The sequence below is a fragment of the Engystomops pustulosus genome, chromosome 11 (assembly GCF_040894005.1).
Source record: "Engystomops pustulosus chromosome 11, aEngPut4.maternal, whole genome shotgun sequence".
Taxonomy (NCBI): domain Eukaryota; kingdom Metazoa; phylum Chordata; class Amphibia; order Anura; family Leptodactylidae; genus Engystomops; species Engystomops pustulosus.
The window spans coordinates 18,641,415-18,669,170 of record NC_092421.1 but is presented as its reverse complement, the minus strand read 5'-3'; the positions used below and the strand labels follow the sequence as shown (position 1 = coordinate 18,669,170).

General features: G+C 43.4%; 1 protein-coding gene across 1 annotated transcript in view; it reads left to right on the top strand.

Moving 5' to 3' along the window:
* The window catches only part of LOC140105586 (putative neutral ceramidase C), a 37,177-nt gene extending 9,907 nt beyond the window's left edge, over window positions 1-27,270 (top strand). The window contains exons 7-21 of the mRNA XM_072129570.1: window positions 3,612-3,689; window positions 3,866-3,986; window positions 4,897-5,022; window positions 7,852-7,938; window positions 11,456-11,560; window positions 11,805-11,886; window positions 12,222-12,337; window positions 13,287-13,381; window positions 14,771-14,810; window positions 15,059-15,154; window positions 17,105-17,200; window positions 21,396-21,545; window positions 22,296-22,355; window positions 23,854-23,942; window positions 26,697-27,270. Coding sequence (XP_071985671.1) covers window positions 3,612-3,689; window positions 3,866-3,986; window positions 4,897-5,022; window positions 7,852-7,938; window positions 11,456-11,560; window positions 11,805-11,886; window positions 12,222-12,337; window positions 13,287-13,381; window positions 14,771-14,810; window positions 15,059-15,154; window positions 17,105-17,200; window positions 21,396-21,545; window positions 22,296-22,355; window positions 23,854-23,942; window positions 26,697-26,877 — 1,522 coding nt within the window. The 3' untranslated portion in view covers window positions 26,878-27,270. The remainder of the gene's footprint in view (window positions 1-3,611; window positions 3,690-3,865; window positions 3,987-4,896; window positions 5,023-7,851; window positions 7,939-11,455; window positions 11,561-11,804; window positions 11,887-12,221; window positions 12,338-13,286; window positions 13,382-14,770; window positions 14,811-15,058; window positions 15,155-17,104; window positions 17,201-21,395; window positions 21,546-22,295; window positions 22,356-23,853; window positions 23,943-26,696) is intronic.
* Window positions 27,271-27,756: the final 486 nt, after the last annotated feature.

The window sequence follows — 27,756 nt, the reverse complement described above, 5'->3', positions numbered from 1 at the left end:
CCAGTCACTGCCCTCCTCCATACATAGGGCGCACCGGACTATAAGGCGCACTTTGGATTTCTAAGGAAATCTTAGGTTTTTATGTGCGCCTTATAGTCCAGAAAATACGGTATGTTTTACCAAACTTGCCAAATCTATGGGAACTTTGTGAGGATATAGATCTGTATACAGGCAGTTTGTTCTTAAATTGAATTTGTATGTAAGTCGGAACTGTATATTTTATAATTGTAACTCCGGCCAAATTATTTTTGTCTCTTTGACAATTGGATTTTAAAAATGTTGGATTGTCGTCAGAACCAGGATTAACAATAAAGCTTCATTACAGAGTCCTGTGATAACTGTTATAGATGCTTATTGTAAGCTAAGGCTAAAGTACAGTAAGTTACCAATTACCATAGGTCCGTTTGTAACTAGGGGTCGTCTGTAAATCGGGTGTTCTTAAGTAGGGGACTCCCTGTATTTAGATTGTATTTTATTGTACAGGCAGTTTCCTACTTAAGAACACCCGACTTACAGATGACCCCTAGTTAAAAACTGACCCCTGTGCCCACTGTGACCTCTGGTGACCTCTCTGGATGCTTTACTGTAGTCCTAGGCTGTAATGATCAGCTGTAAGGTGTCTGTAATGAAGCTTTATTGATAATCCTTGGTACAATTATGGCAAAAAAATTTGAAACTCCAATTGTCAACTCCAATTTTGTCTGGATCTACAGTTATAAAAAATATACAGTTTCTACTTACATACAAATTCAACTTAAGAACAAACCAATGGAACCTATCTTGTATGTAACCCGGGGACTGCCTGTATTTTATATACAAATAGAACATGGCAAAACTCCAAGTTTAAGTTTCTTCACCACCTCTTGAAATAAGCCTTCACCGTCTAATGAACTTTGTGTAAAAGTTTTGACGTGTTTCACCAATAATTTACAGTGTTCGTGAAATCTCTGTAACATTATTATTCATTTGTACATAAACAATTACTTGTGCTGGAGGCAGAACTAGCGTATACAGGCAGTCCCCATGTTACGTACAAGATCGGTTCTGTAGGTTTGTCCTTAAGTTGAATTTGTATCTAAGTCGGAACTGTATATTTTACAATTGTAACACCAGCCAGAATTTTTTTTGGTCTCTGTGACAATTGGATTTTAAATTTTGGATTCTCATAAGAACCTGGATTAACAATAAATCTTCATTGCAGACACCTGTGATAACCGTTATATCTGGTTATTGTAGCCTAAGACAAAAGTACATTTAATTACCAACATCCAGAGGGCAGTTTGTAACTAGGGGTCGTATGTAAGTCGGATGTTCTTAAGTAGGGGACTGCCTGTACTCTGGTTAAGAACTTGGATTTATGTATTGCCTGTCTATTTTCGTACCATATCTAAATCCCCAACTTTGTGAGCAATCTTTACGATGAACCAGGGGTATGATACGAGAACGCTGAGAGCTTCGGGAGAGAGAGGTTCAATCAACTGGTAAATTAACTTTCACTGGCAAATAGAAAAAGCACTCCGAAGTAATTACATAAGTGAGAAATATGGTATGTGAAGTGTACGATAAGGGCCCATAACATCCATCTGCTGGCGCTCGGCTCTGATCTGCAATTTCGGCTGTGGATTTCTTACATTGGCCATAGTAGAGGTCACTTATAGGATACATAGTGATAACGGTGACCTTGTCATATTGCAGGTCACACACCTGCAACAACGGTGAGCACAGCAAATCCACCAAATTGCTTGTATAATGCTTCAATTTCTGCTATAATATGACTTAACTTTTTAAAGCAAATCTAGCACTGGTATATTGCTGTATTGATGCTTAAAGGAACACTGCAGTTAAAGCAAATTCAATGAATTATACATGGTGCAGGGCCTGAAGGGAGGAGCAGGACTCATTTTCATTGTATTCCTAGAACGTGGAGTCCTGCTCCTCCCTTCAGGCCCTGTACAAGCTATAACTCAATGAATCAGCTGTGATTGGATTGTTCTTTAAATGCTGATGGGTATCTCCCGGCATGGTGAATACAGCTATAAGTTTATTAGGAGCTCTGCAGCTGTAATTGTTAAAAATAGTTGTTAAAAATTAACTATAAACTTTATATAGATTAAGGGAAAGAGCTCTGGGGGCATCACCAGAGCCCCTCCACTGTCCAGGTCTCCTGCTCTTCTCCCCCTCCTCCCTCTGTACTCTTCCCCTCTCACTGCCTGCTGTAATCTTCAGACAGCAAATACTCTGGGGCAGACTGCAGAGGGATTAAAGGCATAAAATTATCTTTTAACCAAAAAAACAGGAGCAGGGCTCCCTGCGCCATAACTGTTCCTCTGGTTCCACTGTATGTAGAAATGGCAGGTGATGACATCATGTGAAGTTGTCATCTCTGCCTTAGGCTTTACTGCTACATACAACAGAAGAGAGGAGCTGCGGGGAACAGGGAAAGGTGAGTTTTTACTGTGGGGGCACAATAGGAGGTGGAGCTGCTTGGGGAAAGGGCATTATAAGAGGGGGGAAATGCTGGGGGGCACTATAAGCAAGGGGGGGTAGCGCTATAAGAGGGAGAACTGCTAGGGTGGGCACTATAAGAGGGTGTAACTGCGGGGGCAGCACTATAAGAGGGGTAACTGCTGGGGAAGACACTATTGGAGGGGGAACTACTGGAGGACACCATAAGAGGGGTAACTGCCAGGGGGCACTATAAGAGGGGGGACTGCTGGAGGATGCACTATAAGCGAGGGAGCTTCTGGGGGGCTTTAATACCATATGAGGGGGAACAAGGGGCACAATGCCATAGGGGCTAGAATGTGTCAGGGAGCGGAGGGTATTCATTCTGAGTTGGATGCTGATATTTGTGTATAGCAAGAGACCTGCCATCTAAGCTGAGATTGCTGAAAATCTGGTGCAGAGCTGACCATGGCACTTTTTAGGCGAGATTTTATTGTTGATAGTTGTACTACTACGGTACAACAAAGCATAAAAAATGTGGCACCCTGGTTTGCTGGAATACATCTGCTATCTTAGTAACTTCTCAATAAACTTTGCATAAGTCTATAGTAGTAGTAACCTGAACCCAAATTTAAAAAGATTGCCACTGGCAAAGTTGCCGGAGGCTCTCAAATGGCTGTGGCCACCCATTTTCTAGCACTTACATGCCTGTAGTGGTGCACACCGCCATTTTTTGGGGGGGGGGGGTTGTTGCTCCCCATGTCGTCATCGGGGAGCAGTGATCCAAAATGGCAAGTTAGTGCTGACTTTGCCAGAGGCATTTAAAGAGTTTGGCAGGTGGTTGAGCCAAACACAGACCTCGACTTCTAATTTTGTGGTACAGATCCGCTCAACAGGTCGGAATATCATCATAATTCAAGCCTTGTAGGGCAAGTCACAATAAGTTAGTGGATCACGAGCCACAATTTGGGGCTCAGTATTATCAGGCGTGAAGATAGCAGAAAGGGCAAACTGATCGCAAGTGCTAGCAATAATCTAGCATGTACGATTATTTCAGGTCTTCTACACCACTGACATGTCACAGAACCCGCGATAAATACCCCCCATTGAGTGGGTGAGCAGTTTTCTGATTCTTAAAAATCTTACTTGTGTCTTACTATATGCAGGTACCAATTTAACACAGACAGAGATATGGTGATAATGAAGATGGTGGACATGAATGGTCAGGAAGTGGGACTTGTCAGGTAATCACAGAATACATGTTAGCTATAATATCTATCGATCACGTACAGTATCTATTTCATATCTATCCATCTATCTATCCTTCTAATTATCTATCCATCTCTCCCACGTAATACACAAAATATACATCCCATAGAGAAAAAGTAACCACCTGAATATTCTGCCCTTGTATTTGCAGTTGGTTTGCGGTACACGCAGTCAGCATGCCCAATACTAACCACCTGATAAGTAGTGACAATTTGGGCTATGCCTCTTACTTGTTCGAACAGGCCAAGAACCAGGGATCCCTCCCTGGAGAGGTAATATTTCTACTGAACTACAACTTAAAAATCATCTCGAAAGTTGCACAAGTGATCATTGAACATCATAAAAATAATAGCAGAACTTATGAAAGAAAGAACTAGAGCACTGAAGTCATAGCCTGAATAGCCAAGTCCAAAACGTACATTTTTAGTGGCTACAATTGACTTTTCTACCTATGACAATATAAGTTTGAGTGATTTTACTGTTTACAGTTAACACAGGGAAAACTTTTGTCTTAAAATGTGTTAAATTTATTGCAGCAAAAGACTCGTTTTACACCACTTCTCGTTTGACTTTTTTGGCTTTTGAGACATCTTAAAGTGAACCAGGGCATTTTTAGCTGGTGACAGGTTCCAATAGCCTCAGCTGTACTGATTTTAGAAATGTTTTTGTCAGCATTCTGAATTATTTCAGTAGATTAAATGCACATTGCATGGCTCCCTGCCAGCAGCATGTGGTGAGTCCCAGCTGCAGTCAGTTGGTGCCTGTGTCAGCCTCCTCTCCTCCCAGCTCATGCATTCCCCTTCCTCCTCCCCACTTCCTGTCATCTATATTGAGAAGACAGGGGAGGGTGATGGTTTGAGAAGAGGAAGAATGCACAAGGAGACACAGGTACACACGGTGCAGCTTCCCCTCCTCAGGGACTCACTAGAAGCTGCTGGCAGGGAGCCAGGTAGTGTGAAATTTACTTAAATAAACTACTGAAATAATTCAAAATTATGACAAAGGCACCACATGGGCTATTAAAACCTGTCACTAGCTAAAAATGACATTCCTAGTGACAAGTTTGCTTTAAGCCCAGTCTCCAGTATTCTTGCACATATTCTATAGGGGGCTTTGTCCATAAACTTATTACAGCTTTGTATTGCGTCATATATACCATTAAATGTAGTTATGTTTCCACAGGGATCATTTGTAGCTGCTTTTGCCTCATCAAACCTTGGAGATGTAACACCAAATACCAAAGGTCCTCACTGCACAGATACCGGTCTGCCATGTGAAAACCCGTGCAGCACCTGCCCAGTAGGAGGGGTATGGAACCTTTTTGTTATTACATGTATCTAATTGTATTTATAGTGGTTGTAAGAGAATCCATGTCATTCACATGAACATCTGTAATAACAGACAAAGCTTATACTCAAGGATAGTGCCGTTCCAGATTCTTTTATCTTCTCTACACAACCTTTCAGCGATGCCAGTTTCAGTTGTTGTAGTTGTTTTTGTAAAATAATAGTTCAGGTAAATGGAAAAAACTGTAAAATGTTTTTTTTTTTTTAATGATCTCTTATCAGTCCTTTCCTGTCTGCTAAACTGCTCATTACACAGCTCAGTTCTGTCTTCAGTGAAGACAATTTACACTTTTTTGGGGTAATTTATCTATGTATGTGCTCTTGAATACTGGAGTGTTTCTTGGGCAGGTTTTGTGTTGTTTTTTTGTGCACATGCAACTCATAAGGCAGAGAAATCCTGGACTGTTCTCTTTAAGGAGCATTTTGATATATTTAGAATTTTGACAATTCCAAAATCTTTCACAACTGAGGAAAATGAGAGAGTCAAAGATACAGACACAAGCTGCAACAGAGAACGGTGAGTGTTAAGGAAATCTACCATCAACATGGAGCATGATAAACCAGGGACACTTACTCATAGACCCAGGCACCGTGACTGCGGTAATCTTCTTATATTTGTTATCCATGGCCTCCTTCCTTCTAAAATCAACTTTTAAAATTATGCTAATTAGCCTACGCTAGCCTTCTGTGATCTGACTTTACAGGTTGTTACACTGTCTCACCCCCCCTTCTCTTTTAGCACTTTTACAGTGAGCACTTCCTGCTTCCTGCTCACTGCACATGTGCTGAGGAAGCAGGGGGAAGGTGAGACTGTGTAACATCCTGTAAAGCCAGATCACAGAGGGGCTACAGTACCCACTCAGGCAAATAAGTATAATTTTTAAGTTTTTAAAGTTGATTTTAAAGTTGATGTTAGAAGTAAGGAAGCCATGGATGCGTCACGGTGCGCCGAGTAAGTGCCCCTGATTTATCATACTTACCGGTAATTTTGATGGTAGATTTCCTTTTAAAATATGTAGAAACAGATATGAAGCTTTGCTCTATTGTCCAACTAAACTCAGTGAGCCGGGAAATCAATAGGTATAAACATCATAACAATTACATTGATTTTCAGGCTAATGTAGCTTTTTTTTGCTATGCGAAGGTTCTGTCATTTCATGGTTGTGGAAATTGGTATGAAATGTAATTTATTTAGGGGATGTGAATACAGGGATGTTTGTATATTGACTATTTTTTAAATCTACAAAAAGATTGGTCCTTAGAGAGATGAAGCAATGGAAAAGTTATATCAGAGCTTTCTGGAGAAAAGTGAATATAAATCCTCATGTAGCAAATTGTATTAAATAAGAATATGAAGATGTAGTTAGAAGCCAATAAATCAGTTTCATGATATTAATGTATCAAGGTAATGAGAAACTGCTCCCCCTGTCCTCCAGGTCGGCAGGGTGTCACAGATGTTGAACCCTCAACTTGGCAGAATATTATAATGTAATGTCAGATCAATATAAAAATGTTCAGGTTCCGGAGTCTGTGTACCATTTACGCAGGCATTGTTAATTATAATTTTATTGGGGAAATAAAAAAAAAAAATTTGTATCACCATAAAAAATTACATTTTAAAGTTGATATTATTAATTCTGAAATAAGATATACCGTATATACTCGAGTATAAGCCGACCCGAGTATAAGCCGAGACCCCTAATTTTACCACCAAAAACTGGGAAAACCTATTGACTCGAGTATAAGCCGAGGGTGTAGGATACAGCCAGCCCCCATGTAGTATAGAGCCAGCCCCAAGTAGTATACAGCCAGCCCCCATATAGTATACAGCCAGCCCCCATATAGTATACAGCCAGCCCCCATATAGTATACAGCCAGCCCCAAGTAGTATACAACCAGCCCCCATGTAGTATACAGCCAGCCCCCATGTAGTATACACGAGCCTCCATGTTGTATACAGCCAGCCCCATGTAGTATACAGCCAGCCCCAAGTAGTATACAGCCAGCCCCCTATAGTATACAGCCAGCCCCCTATAGTATACAGCCAGCCCCCTATAATATACAGCCAGCCCCCATGTAGTATACAGCCAGCCCCCATGTAGTATACAGCCAGCCCCCATGTTGTATACAGCCAGCCCCCATGTTGTACACAGCCAGCCCCCATGTAGTATACAGCCAGCCCCATTGTTGTATACAGCCAGCCCCCATGTTGTATAGAGCCAGCCCCCACGTAGTATACAGCCAGCCCCCTGCCAAGCGCATAAATAATAAAAAAACGTAATACTCACCCTCTGGTGTCCGGATCGTTGGCGCGGGTCCCGATCTTCAGCGCGAGGCCCCCGATCTTCGGCATGGGTTCCAGCGGCTCCTCTTTTCTCTTCTTTCTTCTTTCTTATGTAGCCGGCAAATCACGTCCATACGATCTGCCGGTGGGCGCGCACTATGATGCGGCGGTGTCGCTGCTGCTGATGTCATCAGCCGTGACACAGCCGCATCATAGTGCGCGCCCGCTGGCAGATCGCATGGAAATGACTCTGCTGGCTAGAGAAGAAAGAAGAGGAGCCGCCGGGACCCGCGCCGAAGATCGGGAGCCTCATGCTGAAGATCGGGACCCGTGCCAACGATCCGGACACCGGAGGGCGAGTATTAATTTTTTTATTTTTTACTTGACTTATGTATGAGTGTACTTGAGGTGAGTGCTGAAAAACTCGGCTTATACACAAGTATATACAGTACCTTTTACATGATTGAATTACTCTAATTTTGTAATTTTTGTTTTATCCAAGTAAAGGTCACAACATGTGTTTCAACTGGTCCTGGAGACAACATGTTTGAAAGCACAAGAATAATTGGAGAGCAAATATTTGAGAAAGCCATGGTAGGTTGATTTTACCCTTTTAGTAGAAAACAAGTACAGGCAGTCCCACGACTTAAGAACACCCGACTTACAGACGACTCCTAGTTACTAACAGACGTCTGGTAATTGGTAATTTGCTGTACTTTAGCCTTAGGCTACAATAAACATCCATATCAGTTATCACAGGTGTCTGCAATTAAACTTTATTGTTACTCTTGGTTCTTATGAAAACCCAACATTTTTAAAATCCAATTGTCACAGAGACCTAAAATTTTTTGTCTGGGGTTACAATCATAAACACAGTCATTCCAACTTACATACAAATTCAACTTTAGAAGGAACCTATCCTGTACTAAACCCATGGACTGCCTGTACATAGTACACATAAAAAAAAATGAAAATCATATACAGTATTTTTCGGACTATAAGGTGCACCAGATTATAAGGCGCATCTGATTATAAGGATGAATGACCAGCAGGTGGCAGACCTGTGCACAGTTCAAGGCAGCTGTTGTCTGTAAGTACGGTTCATATATAAGGCGCACTGGACTATAAGGCGCACCTTGGATTTCTGAGAAAATCAAAGGATTTTTTGTGCGCCTTATAGACCAAAAAATACAGTATACATATATGGCATAAATCTAGACACAATTAGGTGCTGTAGAGTCATACCACCTAACATCAATGGGACCTGTGGTGGAAGGAGACCATAAGGTACACTAACTACATGCGGTCCCCTACTTAAGAACACCCAACTTACAGACAACCCCTAGTTACAAACGGACCTCTGGATATTGGTAATTTACTGTATTTTAGCTTTAGGCTACAATAAACAGATATAACAGTTATCACAGGCGTCTGTACTTAAGCTTTAGTGTTCTAATGACAATCCAACATTTTTAAAATCCAATTATCACAGAGACCAAAAAAATTCTCTGGGGTTACAATTATAAAGTAGACAGTTCCGACTTACATACAAATTCAACTTAAGAACAAACCTACAGAACCTATCTTGTATGTAACCCGGGGACTGCCTGTACATACAGATTATACTGAAATTTTTATCAGTATCAGAAATCAGAAATTTTTACAATATCAGTATGTATTCATATGCGACAAGTTACTTTAATTAATTAAAGGGAACGTGTTCTAGTTAGAATATGGTTTATGGAGTTTTCTGCTTCAAAAAGCTCTGATGGCTACTTGTAGATGATATCTTCCGGTTCCGGACTAGTATACAAAGTTATGTTAAAGGGGTTTTCTATAATATGGATGCCCTGAGCGGGCCAGGGCCAGAGTGAGAAAAAACAAACACATATTTATTCATAGGGGCTCCTGTGACACTCAGGATTCTGGGTCCTACACCTGATTGGAAGTTCTGAGGGGGTCACAGGACCGGCTACATCCAAAGACTAGCCTCCTCAGACCAGGCATATCAAGGAGGAACTTTCAGTAGGGTGCAGGGCCGAAATCAAGAGTACTGGAGCAATGCAGAAAGTGAGAGCCAGAGCAGGCTATGTATGTGTTCTTTGTTTTTTTCTCACCCGACCCTCTGGAGGTTTTCCATATTCATGGAAAACCACTTTAAGGCAATGTTTATATCAGCTATTAGTTCGTTCTCTTTAGGCCCAAATTTTTTACCCCTTAAAAATACTAGCTGTTGCTTGGGATAGTAAATATAATAAAATAGAATGGGTTAACAAAAAAATATTTTATGTGTATCTTTAGATACTGTCTCTGACTGTCTCTGTCACTGATCATCTCTGTCACTGACCGTCCCTGTTTTATGAACTTTTTTGACCGTATTTGTCTTATCTGTTTCTGACCGCCTCTTTGTGTCTATGTATCAATTTCCCACAAAATTACAGCTGATCTCTGATTGGTTTCCATGGGAAATCAGAGCTCATATTAATGACCTGTGGCAGAACAGCAACCAATCACGGCTCAGCTTCCAACTGCCACAGCAGAAGCAGACAATGGCTCCTCTATATGGAGGCTAATAAGTGGATTTTGGAAAGTGCGGGATGAAAATTGTCTATGATGTTCCTTGAGTCATAGAGAGCGGCCGTGCTAAATTTGGTGATTGCTATCGCGATGGGACAGATTCCTTTAGCAGACATACATACACACATACATTCAGCTTTATATATTAGATTTGTACACTCCATTTATATACTTATATACATACAGAATATACACACATAAAGTATAAACAAATTATATACACATACATACAACATTTCCACAAATACATACAATACCATATACACTCATGCAGCATATACAGACATATGCAACATCCCCCACCGGGGCCCAGAATAACGGAGTGGCTGGGGGTTGCGTCCTAGGCATGCTGAGGTCACGATGCTTGGTATGGGGACCGGAGGGCTGTCCTACAGCCTGGCTGGTCTCCAGCAGGTGGCGTGTGCAAGAAATTGTAGAGGGAGAGACTGATGTACTGGTTCTCCCTGGGGCAACCCCTTTGTGTCTGTAGTATAAGACCCCGGATGATAGATGGGGAGCCCTTGATGGTGACAGCCGTAGCAGGAACCAGACGGAGGCAACATTGTGCAAAAATAACTTACAGTTCTTTATTCGAACCAACAGCATGCAACGGCTTAAACGATTTCTTACAGATGGTCGGATTACTGGGAGTGATCTTGGAGAGTGAACCTCAGGAGTTAGGTCACCAGCCTGGTTGCAGATGCAGGCTGGGATGTAGCTGTGTTGAAGGCTGGAAGCTGCAGCTCTAATCCTGGTTGTTCTGTTTGAGCTCACTAGAGGTGTGAGGCACACGCTGTCTCTGGTCACTCAGTGTAGAGTTGCTCCTGTGTCAGGAGCTGGTGGTCAAAAGCTGCTCAAGAGGTGAGAGCCCAGCACCAAAAACTATTTGCTCTCTAGGAGAGGTGGGTTCCAAGAACCCTTGTCTCTTCCTGTCCAGAGGTTTTGTTACTCCCTCTGGTCAGGTGGTGGCTCACTCTCCAATCACACTCCAGTTTACAATGAAGCATGTAATTGGATGATAACATTATGCAATAATATTAAATAAGATTATCCCTTGCCTATCCAGGCAGAATTTACCGCTGCAAATTACCTCTTGGTGTTCTGAATGGTACAAGGGGCTTATTCACAACCACTCCTCTGCCATGCACATTGGCAGGGGTGTTGCATATACATACAGTACCATATAAAGACATACAGCATATGCACTCGCAATATCCCAGATGCAAGGGCCCCCTGACACTGCGGGCCCCATAGCAGCTGATATGGCTGCTACAACTGTAGTTACACCCCTGATCAGAATTCTGGTAGATCTTCAGTCAATCCTTTCCATTGTCTTACAAAGCGAGCATAGTAGGTCCTAAATGATCAGGAACGTTTAAAAGGTACGTAAAGGGGGGAACATAACTGGGGTTTGTCATGATAATTTGCTCATGAATTATATACACTTTGGATTTTGAGTAGAACCTGATAATATTATATTATATCTTTGTCATTTTGATTTGTTGCTTACGTAATTTTTTTATGTGAATTCAAGGAGTTGTATAATTCATCAACCAAAGAAATGTTGACGATCGTGAACTCTGCTCACCAGTGGGTAGACATGAGTAATGTCACCGTGAAGCTTAATGACACGCACAATGTAAGTATACAATGTGTATCACACCGTTCACTTTGGTGGCCAATTGTCATCTTTCAATAGAAGGAGTCTAATATGCTAGTCTTCACATGGCTGTGAAAAATGTAGAAAAAAAAAAAATTCTATAAGCCATTGGCTTATCTGATGTCTGATCTGGTTCTAGTTTTATTGTATGAGTTTAGAAATGTTTATGGATGATTCATAATAAAGCAATGAGATATCTGCTTTGTCTTGTATCTATTAAAAGGCAACAACTTGCAAACCTGCACTTGGTTATAGCTTTGCTGCTGGGACAATTGATGGACCTGGATTGATCAATTTCACCCACGGTGAGGGAGTTCTGTGGACGTTATACTGCTTTGTTGCTGTGAATTAGATCTCAATTACTTACAAATCCCATATAGCTACTTGTGTACTGTATGGACATCATATATGATTGATGCAGTGATATTTAAATTTCAAGGGGCTCTTCAAAGTCATGGATGCAGGATTATTCATATCTAGTACAAGTAAAATATGTATTTGTAAAATATCCCATTGCCTTACGAAAAGTGGAGGTAAATATATCTAGGATCACTGAAAATAAACTGTATGCAGCATCCTTAACCGTAGCCTGGAGACGTGGAGGTGATAACGTATTTCAACATTTTTCTTTTCCACCCAGGAATGACTGAGGGGGAACCATTCTGGGATGCTATACGGGATTTACTATTTGGCGTTCCATCAAATGAGACTACCAAATGTCACCAGCCCAAACCCATCCTGTTGAACACTGGAGAGGTGCATATGATAAAACTTTGCCAACATTTTCTATCTTCAATTTTTCAAATGACAAAGTCCCATTTTGCATAAAATTCAGACTATAAAACTATGGACATAAATGGTCATTTTATATGTATAGTCTATGTGAATATTCGGTGGATGCTCATTCTAACCAATCCAACAAGGATGCACCTTGATCCTGGTGTCTGAGGTGCCAACAGTCCTTCTGTTTCCTAGAAATGTAGCAGGTCCGTACATGACTTTGTGGAGGAGCAGTTGGGCAGGGAGGTTTCTGCAATTACAGCTTTGCCCAGGGAACCAGGAGAATGTTCTAGAGCAGTGATGGCGAACCTTTTAGTGGCCGAGTGCCCAAACTGAACCCAACTCCCCCTTATTTATTGCGAGGTGCCAACCAAAAATTAAAGCAGTAACTTATTGCTCCCTGTTCAACAACTTGATATTTGCCTCCTGCGGAGAGCAACAAGGTAGAAAGATGGAAAATTTTCATCATTTTAGCTTTTTCCAGTGTCCCTCTGTACACAGATAATCGTGTGGCCAGCAGGAGGCCCTCCAAAGATAATTTGGCCCTGTCTACACAGTCCCCTTTTCCTACAGTCCCGAGTAGCGAAGTAAGTATCAATATATGACTGAAAGGAGCATATTTTATGTTGCGTGGAACTGCAGGAAGATTCTTTGAGTCCTGTCTGGTGTGCTGGGCTGATGGCCCGGGTGCCCACAGAAAGGGCTCGGAGTGCCGCTTCTGGCACCCGTGCCATAGGTTCGCCACCACTGTTTTAGTACCTCAACAATTATTCTATGGTTTGCACTAAAGTTCTGGTCAATTGACAGCTAAATGTTTGAGAATAACGATTGACTGAGCTCTTCCATGTAACTTGTTATCAAAGATATACAGTCTGCAAGATAGACATGTTCTTGATTTTTAGAATCTGAATTCTTCTCCTTGCAGTCAAGGGGGGAAATCCCATGGCATCCAACAATAGTCGACGTTCAGATGATCACCATTGGATCCTTGGCTATTCTTGCTGTTCCAGGAGAGTTTACGTGAGTATCTGTAGACTTTGCTGAAGCTACAAACTGACTCAAAGTATCTTTGTTCAAAAACACCTTAGTACTTAATAGGAACCTGTTAGCAGAAATTGACCAATAAACTACTACCACTATGTTGTCAAGCAGCCTAACACCTTCCAGATCATGTCTCTTTCATGACCCAGTGTGGTGGCAGCATCCAAAAAATCTACTTTAAAGTGAGATGCAAGTTAGTTATATAGAGTCAAGGAGGAGGAGATCAAGATCAACACTGAAGTCAAGCTCTCTCTTCCTCTGAAAGCCCCTTCACTGTAATTGATGGTCCTGCATCCAGAGACTTCACTAACCAGATCTCCTGAAGTCCGATGCATGATGTCAATCACAGAGGAGGAGGAGTTCAGAGCCCCCCACCTTGACTTCAGTGTTAAAACCTCCACCTCCTTGACTTTATACAACCAATTTACAGCTCACTTCAAAGTCGATTTTCCGGATGATGTCATGTCAGTGGGACATAAGAGAAACAAAAACTAGAAGTTGTTATGCTACTTGACAATATTCTAGTCTGGTTTATTAGGCCAATTACTGATAACAGGTTCCCTTTTAAAGGAAACCTACCATTTCAGATCATCGGTGTAAGCTTAGTTTCGTTAGTGTTATAAACCGCGGTATCGCGGTTTTAACACTTTTTAAACTTTATAGCAGAAACTGCTTCGGCGCTGCGTGCGCACGATCGTGCGTGCGCCTACATAGGAAATGCCGCAGGCGTTGCGCGCGCACGGCCGCGCGCAGCGCCGAAGCGGCTTCTGCTATAAAGTTTAAAAAGTGTTAAAACCGCGATACCGCGGTTTATAACACTAACGAAACTAAGCACCGGCACCAGCTCACCCTGAGCTGGTGCTCGGTGTTTACAGCTTACACCGACGATCTGAAATGGTAGGTTTCCTTTAAGCTGGAACTGATAGACCCTAAAATCTGAAATCCATTAGATACATTTCGCTGGTATTGAACCTGTTGTGTTTTTTTGGTATATTTGGTGTTGGTCGGTATATGCACAGCAGATAAGACATTTGTGGGGGAGATTTATTACAACTTTGACTACTCTAGTGTGTGTTTTTGTGTCAATAAAATTGCACATCCAAAATGGTCAATTATAGACTTGCAACTTTTTGGGTGCAAAACCTGCACATCAGACTAGTCGAAGGTGTGATAAACCTATGGACCTTCCAAAACCTTATTATGGATAAGCAGTGGGGCCGCCTTATATACGGGACTCCTGTACACCTGCAAAGCATGCCTAAATTATACGTACGCCTCCAGTGGAAGCTCAAAAAGAAAACTAACGTATAAAGTACTGACCAAGAAAATAAGTTTTATGCTTTCTTTTACTTAATATCTATTTGCCAGGACCATGTCGGGAAGAAGATTAAGAGAAGCAGTAAAACAGGTATAAAACAGAAGTATTACAATTTATTATAAGGGTTAATATTGGGGTATGTTTCTAAGCACTGTAGACGATGGGGTTATGGGTTGGGGAGGGGTAACTGTTGGGATAATGGGGTCCTCAAGGATCAAGAAGTAATTACATATTTCTGTGGATCATGTTCTTTATGACATCTTTAATAGGAAATCTTTAGACTGGTTCAAAATGTTGTTTTTTTTTGGAACAAAAGTACTTTTGGAACTTTTTTGTAGGAACTGGATCCATCGGATACTAAGAACATTGATGTGGTTGTCTCTGGGCTTAGTAATGTATATACACACTACATTACAACATTTGAAGAATATCAGGTAAGTACCGTAAATCAGTTCTGCCTGGCCCTTTATGCATTAGACTATGTACTCATCTGCTATGAGAAAAGTTTAATATTTTTACTAGTATTGGTCTATGGTTTTACATGTCTTCCCCATAATAAACTGAAATAGAAACTAAACCAAATGGTACACTGTATGTGCCCTAATTTGAGCCCAATGAAAACTACAACCTTCCTGTAAAAAACAAGCCGTCAAAATAACAGAAAAGATGGTTGATGATAGATTCCCTTTAAGAGAGAGGGAAGTTGTAGAATGTTTACCTTTAGATTGGTGCCCAAACCAAAAAAGAAGAAGTGGGGGTCATGAATAAATGTAGAAAGATTTGTCAAGTGCTGGCGCAGCATTTCGCCATTCCTCTCCCCAGATATTTGAAGAGGTTTTGGCCTCTTGATATATCCAGTGCCTGTTCATGTGGTCAGAAAATTCTACGCCAATTACCCACAGGAACAGCCACTATGCGAAACAATACGGCCCACTCCATCCACTAGGTGGCGTTAGTACTGATAAAGTCACAATTGCTGTTTGTATTGCAACTTTATCACGGCTTGTTCACCACTACAAACCCTGCTAAATCCCACCATTGTTTTGAGCTAAATTTTATTTTGCTCTTAGGCAACCTTTAAAGCAAACTTACTGAGACATAAGGTCACATGCACACCAGGGCGATGCCTGGGCGCTGCTTCCCTTCCCTTCTCCATAGGAAGCTGAGGTCTGTCTCATAAATCCGGCCAGTAATAGAACCTGCTCTATCTTTTGCGGTGTATCCCCCTGCTCACCGCGTCGGGGCCTGATGTATTAGACCTCTATATGGGAATATTAGCAAATACTTTGGAATGGGTTTCTTTAGGATTAGGGTACACTATTTTTTGGACTATAAGGCGCACCGGAGTATAAGGCGCACCATCAATAAATGCCTGCTAAAATGTCTAGGTTCATATATAAGGCGCACCGGATTATAAGGCGCACCGGATTATAAGGATGAATGACCAGCAGGTGGCAGACCTGTGCACAGTTCAAGCCAGCTGTTGTCTGTAAGTACGGTTCATATATAAGGCGCACCTGATATAAGGATGAATGACCAGCAGGTGGCAGACCTGTGCACAGTTCAAGGCAGCTGTTGTCTGTAAGTACGGTTCATATATAAGGCGCACCTTTGATTTCTGAGAAAATCAAAGGATTTTTTGTGCGCCTTGTAGTCCGAAAAATACGTTAATCTAAATTAGTGCCACTTTTGTCAACTGGATGTGTTTGGCTTTGCAGTTCAGCTCCATTCTTTTTGTTGTGATATCGAACATTATTGTAGTCCTCTTTTGGGTATCAGCTCCGTAAAAAATAAAACTTTCTTTTATTGAAACATATTAAAATGCAGCAACATGACTATCCCTACTAAACAGCTGACACGTTTTGGGCAAAACGGGCGCTTCATAGCTATGACTAAGGGTATGTGATAATTCTTTTGCCCGAAACGCGTCAGCTATTTAGTAGGGATAGTCATGTCACTGCATTTTAATATGTTTCCATAGAAGAAAGTTTCATTTTCTACGGTGCTGACACCCAAAAGTCGTCTACTTCGTTTTTGCTGCGATCCAGGCAGTCTAGTCTCAATCCTCGATTGAGTCAATGGGATTCAGCTGTATTAGACGAAAAACTATTTTCCCCGTATTGTTGTAGTCACCTGGCCAAAAGCTGTTTTGTTTTTTTCTATCTGTTCTCTCCCTTTTTCTATCCTTCGTGTTTACGTAATTTTTGCTGTAATCTGACATCTTTGGAATATACTTTGATCAGAACCATAAATGTGGAAATTTTTATCTATGTGAATTATTAATCAGTAATAGGCGCCGTCTGTAATGCTAAGGACTGGGTTAACCCCCCTCCACCTGATAACAACTGATAGAGCTGACACTTTTTGTTCTTCTGATTATATAGGCTCAGAGATACGAGGCCGCATCTACTATTTATGGGCCGCACACACTCTCTGCTTACGTGCAGCTGTTTAGAGGTTTGGCTAAGGCCATCGCAGAGGTAACTACAGCTCGCTGTTGTGTAATATGTTTTTACCCAGTTGTGTTATGAAAGCTGTTTTATTGGTTTAATCAGGGTCTGACAGGGGAGCCTGGGGGCTACCTACTGCCTAGGAGCCCACCTACTGCCTAGGAGCCCACCTACTGCCTGGGGGCCCACCTACTGCCTAGGAGCCCACCTACTGCCTGGGGGCCCACCTACTGCCTAGGAGCCCACCTACTGCCGGGGGGCCCACCTACTGCCTAGGAGCCCACCTACTGCCTAGGAGCCCACCTACTGCCTGGGGGCCCACCTACTGCCTAGGAGCCCACCTACTGCCGGGGGGCCCACCTACTGCCTAGGAGCCCACCTACTGCCTAGGAGCCCACCTACTGCCTGGGGCCCACCTACTGCCTGGGAGCCCACCTACTGCCTGGGGGCCCACCTACTGGGACATGGAAATATTACCAGCTTAGTCTTAGGCCGCATTGACAGAATGCATTTTCAATGCGTCTCCAAGGTAGGGGTCTGACAGGGGAGCCTGGGGGCCACCTACTGCCTGGGAGCCCACCTACTGCCTGGGAGCCCACCTACTGCCTGGGACCCATCTACTGCCTGTGGGCCCACCTACTGCCTAGGAGCCCACCTACTGCCTGGGGGCCCACCTACTGCCTAGGAGCCCACCTACTGCCTGGGGGCCCACCTACTGCCTAGGAGCCCACCTACTGCCTGGGGGCCCACCTACTGCCTAGGAGCCCACCTACTGCCTGGGGGCCCACCTACTGCCTAGGAGCCCACCTACTGCCTAGGAGCCCACCTACTGCCTGGGGGCCCACCTACTGCCTAGGAGCCCACCTACTGCCTGGGGGCCCACCTACTGCCTGGGAGCCCACCTACTGGGACATGGAAATACTACCAGTTTATTCTTAGGCCGCATTTTCATTGCGTCTCCAAGGCACAACAAACGCATCAGGCAAATCGTATCCCAAAACACATCAGAATTAATGATTGTAGAAACACAAATGGATTTTGACATTTTTCCCAATGTGCTTGCAACATGTTTTAAAACACAATGCAAACACGTAATGTGAACACAGCCTAAGACCATGTGCACAGGATGTGATTGAATTGTTTTCAAATGCATTGTAGGCACATCTGGAGAATCTCCTTCTGGAAGGCAGATGTGTTTAGACCTAAATGCTTGTGATTGGTAAGTAGTAATATGCTTTGTTGTTACTAATCCAACGCAAGCATTTAGGTCTAAACATGTCTGTGTTTCAGGCGGAGATTCTCCAGATGCACCTAAAATGTAATTCAATCTTATGAACCTGGATGTAAGGTCCAGCATTAGGTAGGACCTATTAAAACCAGGGCCTCTGCCAGCTCCTATTGTGGCCCCTCACCTTCTGCTCATATGGTTGCCTCTCTCATCTCTCCTTCATATTGTGGCCTCTAATTTCCTCCTCACATTGTGGCATCACATCATCCCCTCATATAGTGGCCCCTCATCTACCCCTCATACTATGGACTCTCCGCTCCTCCCCATATTGCAGCCCCTCTCATCTCCCCCTCACATTGGACTCTCATCTCCTCCTCATATTGTGGGCACTCTCATCTCCCCCTCACATTGGACTCTCATCTCCTCCTCATATTGTGGGCACTCTCATCTCCCCCTCATATTATGAACTCTCATTTCCTTCTCATATTGTGGCCCCTCTCTATTCCCCCTTATATTGTGACCCCTCTCATCTCATCCTCATATTGTAGCCCCTCATGTTATGGACTCTCATCTTCTCATAATGTAGCCTCTCATCGCTTCCTTATATTGTGGCCCACACAAATAACCCCCATATTGCAGGCCCCCCTTCATAGCCTCCCATATTGTTGACCCCCTCTCATATCCCCCCATATTGTGGGCCCCCTCTCAAATCCCACCTAAATTGTTGCCCCCTCTCATACTCCCATATTGTGTGCCTCCTCTCATACCTCCCATATTGTGGGCCTCCTCTAATACCCCCCATATTGTGGGCCCCCTCTCATATCCCCTCATATAGTAGGCTCACTCTCATATCCCCCCATGTTGTGGGCCCCCTCTCATACCCCCCATATTGTAGGCTTCCTCTCATATCCCCATATTGTGGACCCCCTCTTATATCCCCCTATAATGTGGGCTCCCTCTCATACACCCCCCATATTGTGCCCTCCCCCCCCCCCCCCACTTGTCCTATTTTCCTTATGTCAAATGAATAAAAAAAAATAAACACCACATACTCACTGTCCCCGTTCCCCAGCAGCTCTCCTCTTCTCATCTTTCTTCGTGGCTGTGATGGTGGCAGATGATGACATCATCACTCTGCACCTGCATCACAGCCTCAGCAGGGTAACGATGATTATGCAGAGTGCTAATAGCTCCCTGCAATATCCACTTATTCAGCTCTATCTGTGCCCTCTCCGGACATAGATAGAATTGAAGTCCTAACGTTTGGGGCGTTGAGGGCCGGGGCACCACCAGGCGGGCCAAATGGAATTAACAGAAAAAGGTATCATTTGCCCATATAACTTTCATAAACATGATCTGAACCCACCTATAACCCACCTATTCCTTTAACTGCCTAGATGTGGCCATGTCTTTTTACGTCTGCAGATAAGGATTATAGGGAGGGCTCAATGGTGTAGGGGGATTACACCAGCAATGTTCGACAGTCAGTTCACATCTGTCAGCTCCAAGCTGTGACTCAATGGGGCAGATTTATCAAGCTGTCTGAAAGTCAGACTATTTCTAGCTGCCCATGGCAATCAATCACTGTACCATAAGTTCTTCAGGAGCTGCACTGCATGTAGAGTGACACCTGACCCCAATCCTTAGTGCCTAACGCTGGATGGCTGAACTGGTTGCCAGCCAAGTCTTAGCCAAGCAGTGTTAAGATTTCTTCCTCACAGATCACTCAGCCTTATCTGTTCGAGGAGGAAAGAGAACTCTCAGGGAAGCAGTGGCACATGGGACTGTACCATATGCCAGTTCCATATTTTTTCAAGCAACATCTGTGAAAAAATATTTTTTTAAGGAAGTTGAAGTTTGCCTGTCTAGTCTGAATAGGGTTCCAGATTCAGCATTTCTGTTCCACATTCTTCCAGATTCTGGTGCTCCCTGCACTGCTCCGAGAGAGTGCACCACTTTTTTTGGTGCACCTTTAGCATGGGGCTTGTGACACATTTTTGTCGGCCTTTGCATGTTAAATCTGGCACACGCTCCGATAGAACACTGGAACACCCCCTAATTTGTATTGCATGAAGACACACAGGGGTTGCATGCCACACAGTTTTGGTGCAGACACTTCTTAAATACCTGTGGAAGCAGTTTGCACCTAAAAGAATGTGCAAAGTCTGACAGAAAACTGGTGCAAGGGCCTTAGTAAATGTGCCCCAGTGTGTGCTGTAATTTTTCCTTGCAGTGTATATACTATGGCGCACATTTACTTACCCACTCCCTCGGAGTTCCCGAAAGTGCATGTCCAACGAGAATGCACTGTGCATTCCTGCATGTGTTGCTTCCCCGCTCAGGTCCGCCAGAGTTCACCATCTTCTTTCCGGTGTATGTAATTGCATTGGTTCCAACACAATTTTAATCTTAAATCCCGCGCTCAGTCGGAATCAGCCGGATCGTCTGACGGCCCGCTCCCCCATTTCTGTCGCATTAAAAAGCAGGCGCCACTGCAGCAAAATCCGATCGTGTGCGACACAATCCCCTTCTGACTACCTGTCACGGCGCAAATCCCGAAAGCGTCAGGAAAACCCCTATATGATGAAGTGTGCATATCTGTGCACAAATGTGTGTGCATGAACTGTAATATAAGTATATAAATGGTTTGTGTACATGAGTGTATAAATGTGTGTGATTGTAACTTACATGTGTGACTATACAGATATGTATATTTTTTTAAGGGGGTCTGCTATAGGGTCCTGCCTCCCCTTGTTACTCCCATTCTGTGTGTGGATTATGAATGATTAGCCAGCCTGTTCTGTGCAATGCCATAGAGCAAGGGACCAATGGCTCCCTTCAACGGAGCACAATCTATGCCAATTGTAAGTAAAATCTGGGTTATGTAGGGAAAAGGGTCACTAAAAATCTACAGCTGCTGCAACAGTGAGTGAACTGGGAAGGATAAGAAGGTGGACAATACGACTTGTAAATATTCACACATACCTTCATTTCTAGGATAAAGTTGCAGCGTTGCCCCCAGGACCACCACCGCCATTTTTTAATGAATCTCAGCTCACAAGTTCATTGCCTTTAATTCGAGATACGGCTCCTACCAACAAAACCTATGGAAGTGTGCTGGTGGATGTTCAGTCAAACTACTTACCAGTAAGTCAGAAACTAATTATAAATGTGTATAATATCGTGGGATTATCTCTACAGATATGGGATATGGGATTCATATGAAAGTACAAAATATGAATCATCAACATGTACTGGCCCAAAAATGTTTAGCTGTAGGACTCCTCCTACATAGCCTGATAATTCCCTTACAGGATACCCTTTTGGCTTACATTTACCCTTTAAAGTCTTTGGCCATGCTGTTTTTCAAGAATCAGGCGGGCTGGGGAGGTAAGAAAGCTGTACTTACCACCTCCATCGCTCCCAGGGTCCCGTGCCGTCATCTCGCTGGTCCGTGCCCCTGTAAACAAACAGTGGCATGGACCAGCAAGATGACGGCGCAAGACCCTGGGAGCGATGGAGGTGGAAGCTCCTTTTGGTTCAGCTTGCGTCCGACCGAGGTGGCTGGCCACGGCCACCCGTCCCTATTCCCAGCGCTGTATCCTCTGTTGAGATATGGGGACGGGTCGGACCGAAAGACGAACTTAGCAGAGTTAACAAACATGGGCACAGACCAGCGAGACGGCGCCATGGAACCCCGGGAGCACCAGCGGAGGTAAGTACAGCTTTCTTTCTTTCAACCGCCCGCCAGCTAGGTTCGGACAACCCCTTTAATTGGCAAAGTCTCCGTAAGGAGAACTCTTACTTCTCAACGCCATGCTGGTGTATAAGAATGTATCTGTATAACATTAATTAAAACCACATCAAACCTCTATTAACAATTTGATATGATCACAGGGTGATGTTGCTTCTGTTACTTTTGTTGCTGGGAACCCCAGAAGTTCTGTCACTTATATGGTATGTATGTTTACTATTGAATGCGTTCTTTAAAACTTTGAACTTGTTTTATTATAAAGCATTAATTGGGCCACAAAATAAAATAAACCTGTTATTTAGCCCATGAAGTAAACATCATGAAAAAATAGTAAACAGCAAGATAATTTCATGGTTATCCCTGATCAGGAAAATGCTACAAAATATGATAAAAAAAAGATAAAAAGTAAAGTTTTCCCACAAAAAGAAAGTCCTTCAACCTCCAAAAAAACATATTATGAAAGGAAGAGGTTGGACCACTAACTTTACTATCTTGATCTGCTATGTCTGGCATTCTTATAAATAAGTGTGAAGCAACACATTCATGACTTTTTGCTTTATTTATGGGAGATGTTTAGGAATATATACTCGAATATAAGCTGAATAGGGCCACAAAAATTGTGCTGAAAAACTCAGTTTATATCAAGTATATATGGCACCTTATATAATCAAGTATAAGCCAAGTTTAAAACCCAACCCCAGCTTATACTCGAGTCAAAAATATTGGGGCAGGAGTCTAGCTTTATACAGGGGCAGGGGGCTGGCTATATACAGGAGCAGGGGCCTGGCTTTATACTGGGGCCGGGGGCTGGCTATATACTTGGACAGGGGGCTGGCTATATACTGGGGGAATGCTTGCTGTCTATATATTTGGGCAGGGCGCTAGGTATATACTGGGGGAATGCTTGCTGGCTATATACTAGGGCAGGGGCTGGCTATATACTGGGGAAGAAGACTGGCTATATACTGGGGAAGGGGACTGGCTATATACTGGGGGAATGCTAGCTGGCTATATACTTGGACAGGGGGATTTCTATATACTGGGGCAGAGGGCTGCCTATATACTGGGGGCTGGGGCTGCTAACTATATACTGAGAGCAGGGGCAGGATGGCTATATACTAGGGGGAAGGGGACTGATTAGCTATATACTGGCTGTGAACAATGCATTTCCCACCCTAGGCTTATACTTGAGTCAATAGTTTTTTTGTGGTAAAATGAGGGACCTCTGCTTGTATTCGGGTCGGCTTATACTCAAGTAAATTACCAATTATCCCGCTCCATACACATTACACACACATTAGGAAAGACATGAGCTAAAGTGGCCAACCCCTTTAAACCTAAATTTAACCCTAACGCTAATACTAACCCTAATAAAAAAAAAATTGTAGAAAATTAACAAAATGGAAGATAGGATCTTTTCATAAAATCCAGACGACTAGATGGGTTGTGTAGCAATTTCCAGGACAACTGGAGAAACATCAGTCTCATGGAATCACAATCATATCGCAATGTATTTCAGCTGCTACATTTTGTATATTATGTATTTTTCAAGCAAATAACACAACCTTTTGCCAGAGTTATCCAATTTTTTTCATGTGAAACTCATTTTACATGAAATTTTATTTAATTTTTCATAAAGTGTTCCCCAAGGTTGTTTCCCTCAATAATGTTCCAAGGCTAATAATGAAATGTATCTTTCAGAGTAATGACACTTACTTAAAAGTAGAAAAACATGAAGATGCAACAGGAGCTTGGCGCACAGTGTATAATGACGCCTCTTGGGAGACAAGGTGAGAGATGTATGGGAGTTATGGTGGAAGTCTCATCTATTTATGTCACACAGTTTCCTTCATTTAAGGAAATCTACCACCAGGATGAAGGATTGTAAACCATGCACACTGACATACTGTTGTGTGTCCCCTCTGGCAGGACCTGCTCTTCTTATATCTTAATTTAAAAATTATGCAGAGGAGCCTTCGGGGCTCCAAGCTCCATTTACATCTCTAGAGTCTGAAGCCCTGGAGGCTCATTTGCATAACCGGTGAAACCTTTTTCTTGTAAAAATAAGGTCCTAAGAAGCTAAACAAAAAGCAGAACCAGTATGTCAGTGTAGTTGGTTTACAATTCTTTATCCTGGTGGTAGATGTCCTTTAAAGGGCACCTACCACCCCGATTCTACCTATAAAGGTAGAAGGGGTAGTAGGTGGATGAATGGGACGTGAGGATAGCCCTTTTTTGGGCTAATCCTCACGTCCCGGCTATCTTTTAAAAAACTTTATTGCAGGCATATGTAAATTTTATTAAGCGGCTACTGGGGCGTGGAGTAGCTGGACATGAGGCTACTAGTCGCGGCTACTCCACACCCCAGTAGCCACGTTATTCCGCCTACGATTTAATCTTCGGCGCAGAATACAGGGGACTAGGACGAGGGCGCGCAGCTACGAGGAGCTGCGCGCCCTCGTCCTAGTCTCCTGCGTTCTGCGCATGTGCAGAACGCAGGCCTTCGGCTGCGCGGCCACGGCTCCTGGGCCGGAGCTACTGCGCATGTACAGAAGGCCGCAGATGCCGGTGGACTAGGACGAGGGCGCTCAGCTACGAGGATCTGCGCGCCGAAGATTAAATGGTAGGCGGAGTAACGTGGCTACTGGGGTGTGGAGTAGCCGCGACTAGTAGCCTCATGTCCGGCTACTACACGCCCAAGTAGCCGCTTAATAAAATTTCCATATGCCTGCAATAAAGTTTTCTAAAAGACACCCGGGACGAGAGGATTAGCCCAAAAAAGGGCTATCCTCACGTCCCATTCATCCACCTACCACCCGATCTACCTTCATAGTAGTTGGTAATAGTAGTAGTTGCTGCTTTTATAATCAGTCTTGCAAAAAAAGTAGATAAAAGAATATCTATGTCCCTGCATGTGATTGGTCGTTCATGAACCACCTAGATCTTACAGCCCAGTTTGAAAGGTGAGTGATGGGAGTTGTCTCTCCCCCTTTATCATTAGCCCCACCCCTAAAACAGAAACCCCGTTGACGCCGACGAGAATTCGGAGCTGCTGCGATTCACTAAGATTGTGCGGCCAATTTCCTGCATGTGTCACTTCCCCCGCTGAGGTCCGCCGGAGTTCACCTTCTTCTTCTCCCGGTGTATGTGAGTGCTGATCTTGCAACACAATTTGGTTTTTAAATTCCGCGGATTTGTCCGAATCAGTCGGGTTGTCTGACGTCCAGGCCCCCCGATTTGTGTCGCATGCAAGCCAAGCGCTGATGCGCCACAATCCGATCGCGTGCAGCAAAAACCTGTGGCAATTCAGGGCAAAAATCGCGAAACCCGACGGAAATGCGGCCCAATGTGTCGTAGAGAGGTTTTAGTGACTGCATTGTGGCTCCCTATAATACATTTAATAGGGGGCATTCGAGAACCAGGAGAGCTGTCTCTTTTCAATGAGCTGAGCCTAATGAACCAGCTCACTGAAAAGAGCTGGACTTACTATCAATACTCCCTGCCAGCAAGAAGCATTGAGTCCTGTGGTAATAAGCTTCAATGTACAGAGTCCCTGACATTCTCCGTCATAGTCCCTTATCCCCCTCTCTTCTGTTCCCAACTGATCCCTCCTCCCCCTCCCTCATTCCTGTAGATGATAGGCTCACATAGGCACGAGGGAGGGGGAGGAGGAAGAATGAGGGAGTATGATGGATGGACGGCGACTTGATTACACAGGGACTTGGTGCAATGAAGCTAACACCCTCAGGGCTTGATGGTGATTGCTGTTGTTGTTTTATCCACATTTTGACATGGAAGATTGATTTTAAAATCAGTATCCTCTCATGATAGAAGAGGCTATTGGAACCTGTCCTTAGGTAAAATTACTGATGACAGGTTCCCTTTGATTTAAAATAATATCTCTAGGATTCGTATGTGAATGATCAGAATCAGGGTGTGCTACCCTCTGCTGCTATACACCGAGGTGCTGCAAAATTAGTGAGGGGTGAGGGGGTAAACCGTACTTACTTCACTAGTTGCAAATACATTATGACACACAGGGGGGAACTTATCATAGGCCGTTGCTCGTACGACGGTGTATGATAAAAGCCTCTCCCCTCTGTTGCGGCAGACCAAGGACGTAACTAGGAGGGACAGGGCCCCATAGCAGACTTCTGAATGGGGCCCCTTTCCCCATCACACATGTAAGTTACAATCACACACAATATATACACAATATATATACATACATACAATATTATATACACCCATGCATCATATACACAGACATATATCACATACACATCACATATAATACACACATATATATCATATACACCTCACAAGGTACAAGGGCCCCCTGCCACTGCAGGCCCCATAGCAGCTGCTATGGCTGCTACCGCTGTAGTTACGCCCCTGCGGCAGACACTTCAAGACTACTCGATGTATCTGTCGGGAAGCCACATACCCTGGAATTTTTCTGTTCATAGCCTGAAAGTTTTCATGACATTTTTAATTGTTGTTTTCTTATGAATACCGCTTACATTTTGTGTATATTTCTATAGGTATTACTGGCATAAAGGCACAGGAGGTCTCAGCAATGCCACAATCGAGTGGCACATACCTGTAACAGTTGTACCTGGAGTCTACCGAATTCGTCACTTTGGACACTATAAACAACTTATACCTGCGACTGTACGGCCCTACGAAGGAATGTCTTCTCAGTTTGAGATTACAAGATCTTAGATGATCCGGTCACTTTTTTTTATAACTTATAACTTCTTCATGTGAATGAGTCAGATGAACTGAACAGCCCTGTGACATAACTACAAATATACAGTACTGTGATATCTCTATACCTGCTTTGACAACCATTGAGTGGTCCAGTCGTACATGATGGGGCACATTTACTTACCCGGTCCTATCGCGATCCCCGTGGTGTGATGTCTGACGAGGATTCGGAGCTGCCGTGATTCACTACGATCGTGCGTCCAATTTCCTGCATGTGTCGCTTCCCCGCTCAGGTCCGCTGGAGTTCCCCATCATCTTCCCGGTGTATGTGAGTGCATGTCTTGCAACACAATTTTGAATGTTAAATCCCGCGCTTAGTCCGAATCAGTCGGGTTGTCTGACGGCCACGGCCCCCGATTTGTGCCGCATGAAAGTCGGCGCGATTGCGTCAAAATCTGATTGTGTGTGCCATAAATCCCGGTTAAATGCGGCGCAAAACGGAAAATGTCGGGAAACCCAACGAAAATGCGGTGTGCGGACCCTTAGTAAATGTGCCCCCCATGTCTTTGACCAGCAAATTTGGTGAAACTAATTTACTTTGCAGTAATTCGAACCACTGGTTCCACATATTTACTACTACTAAAAGTGGAAATATCTTTTTTTTTTTGCCGTTTTTACCCTAATAAATGAGATATTTTTTATTTTTAATCTGTTCCCCTGTTTAGAAGAGAAACATGAAGGTTTTTTATTTAAAATAGCTCACACCCCAAGGGGGCGTTACCGGGTGTGTCACTTGGCTAATATGATATTCTGAAAATTAATTTACAAACTTGCACGCTCTATATATTTTTGGTGGGTGGGTGGATTTTTAAAAATGTTCCCCACATCGGTACA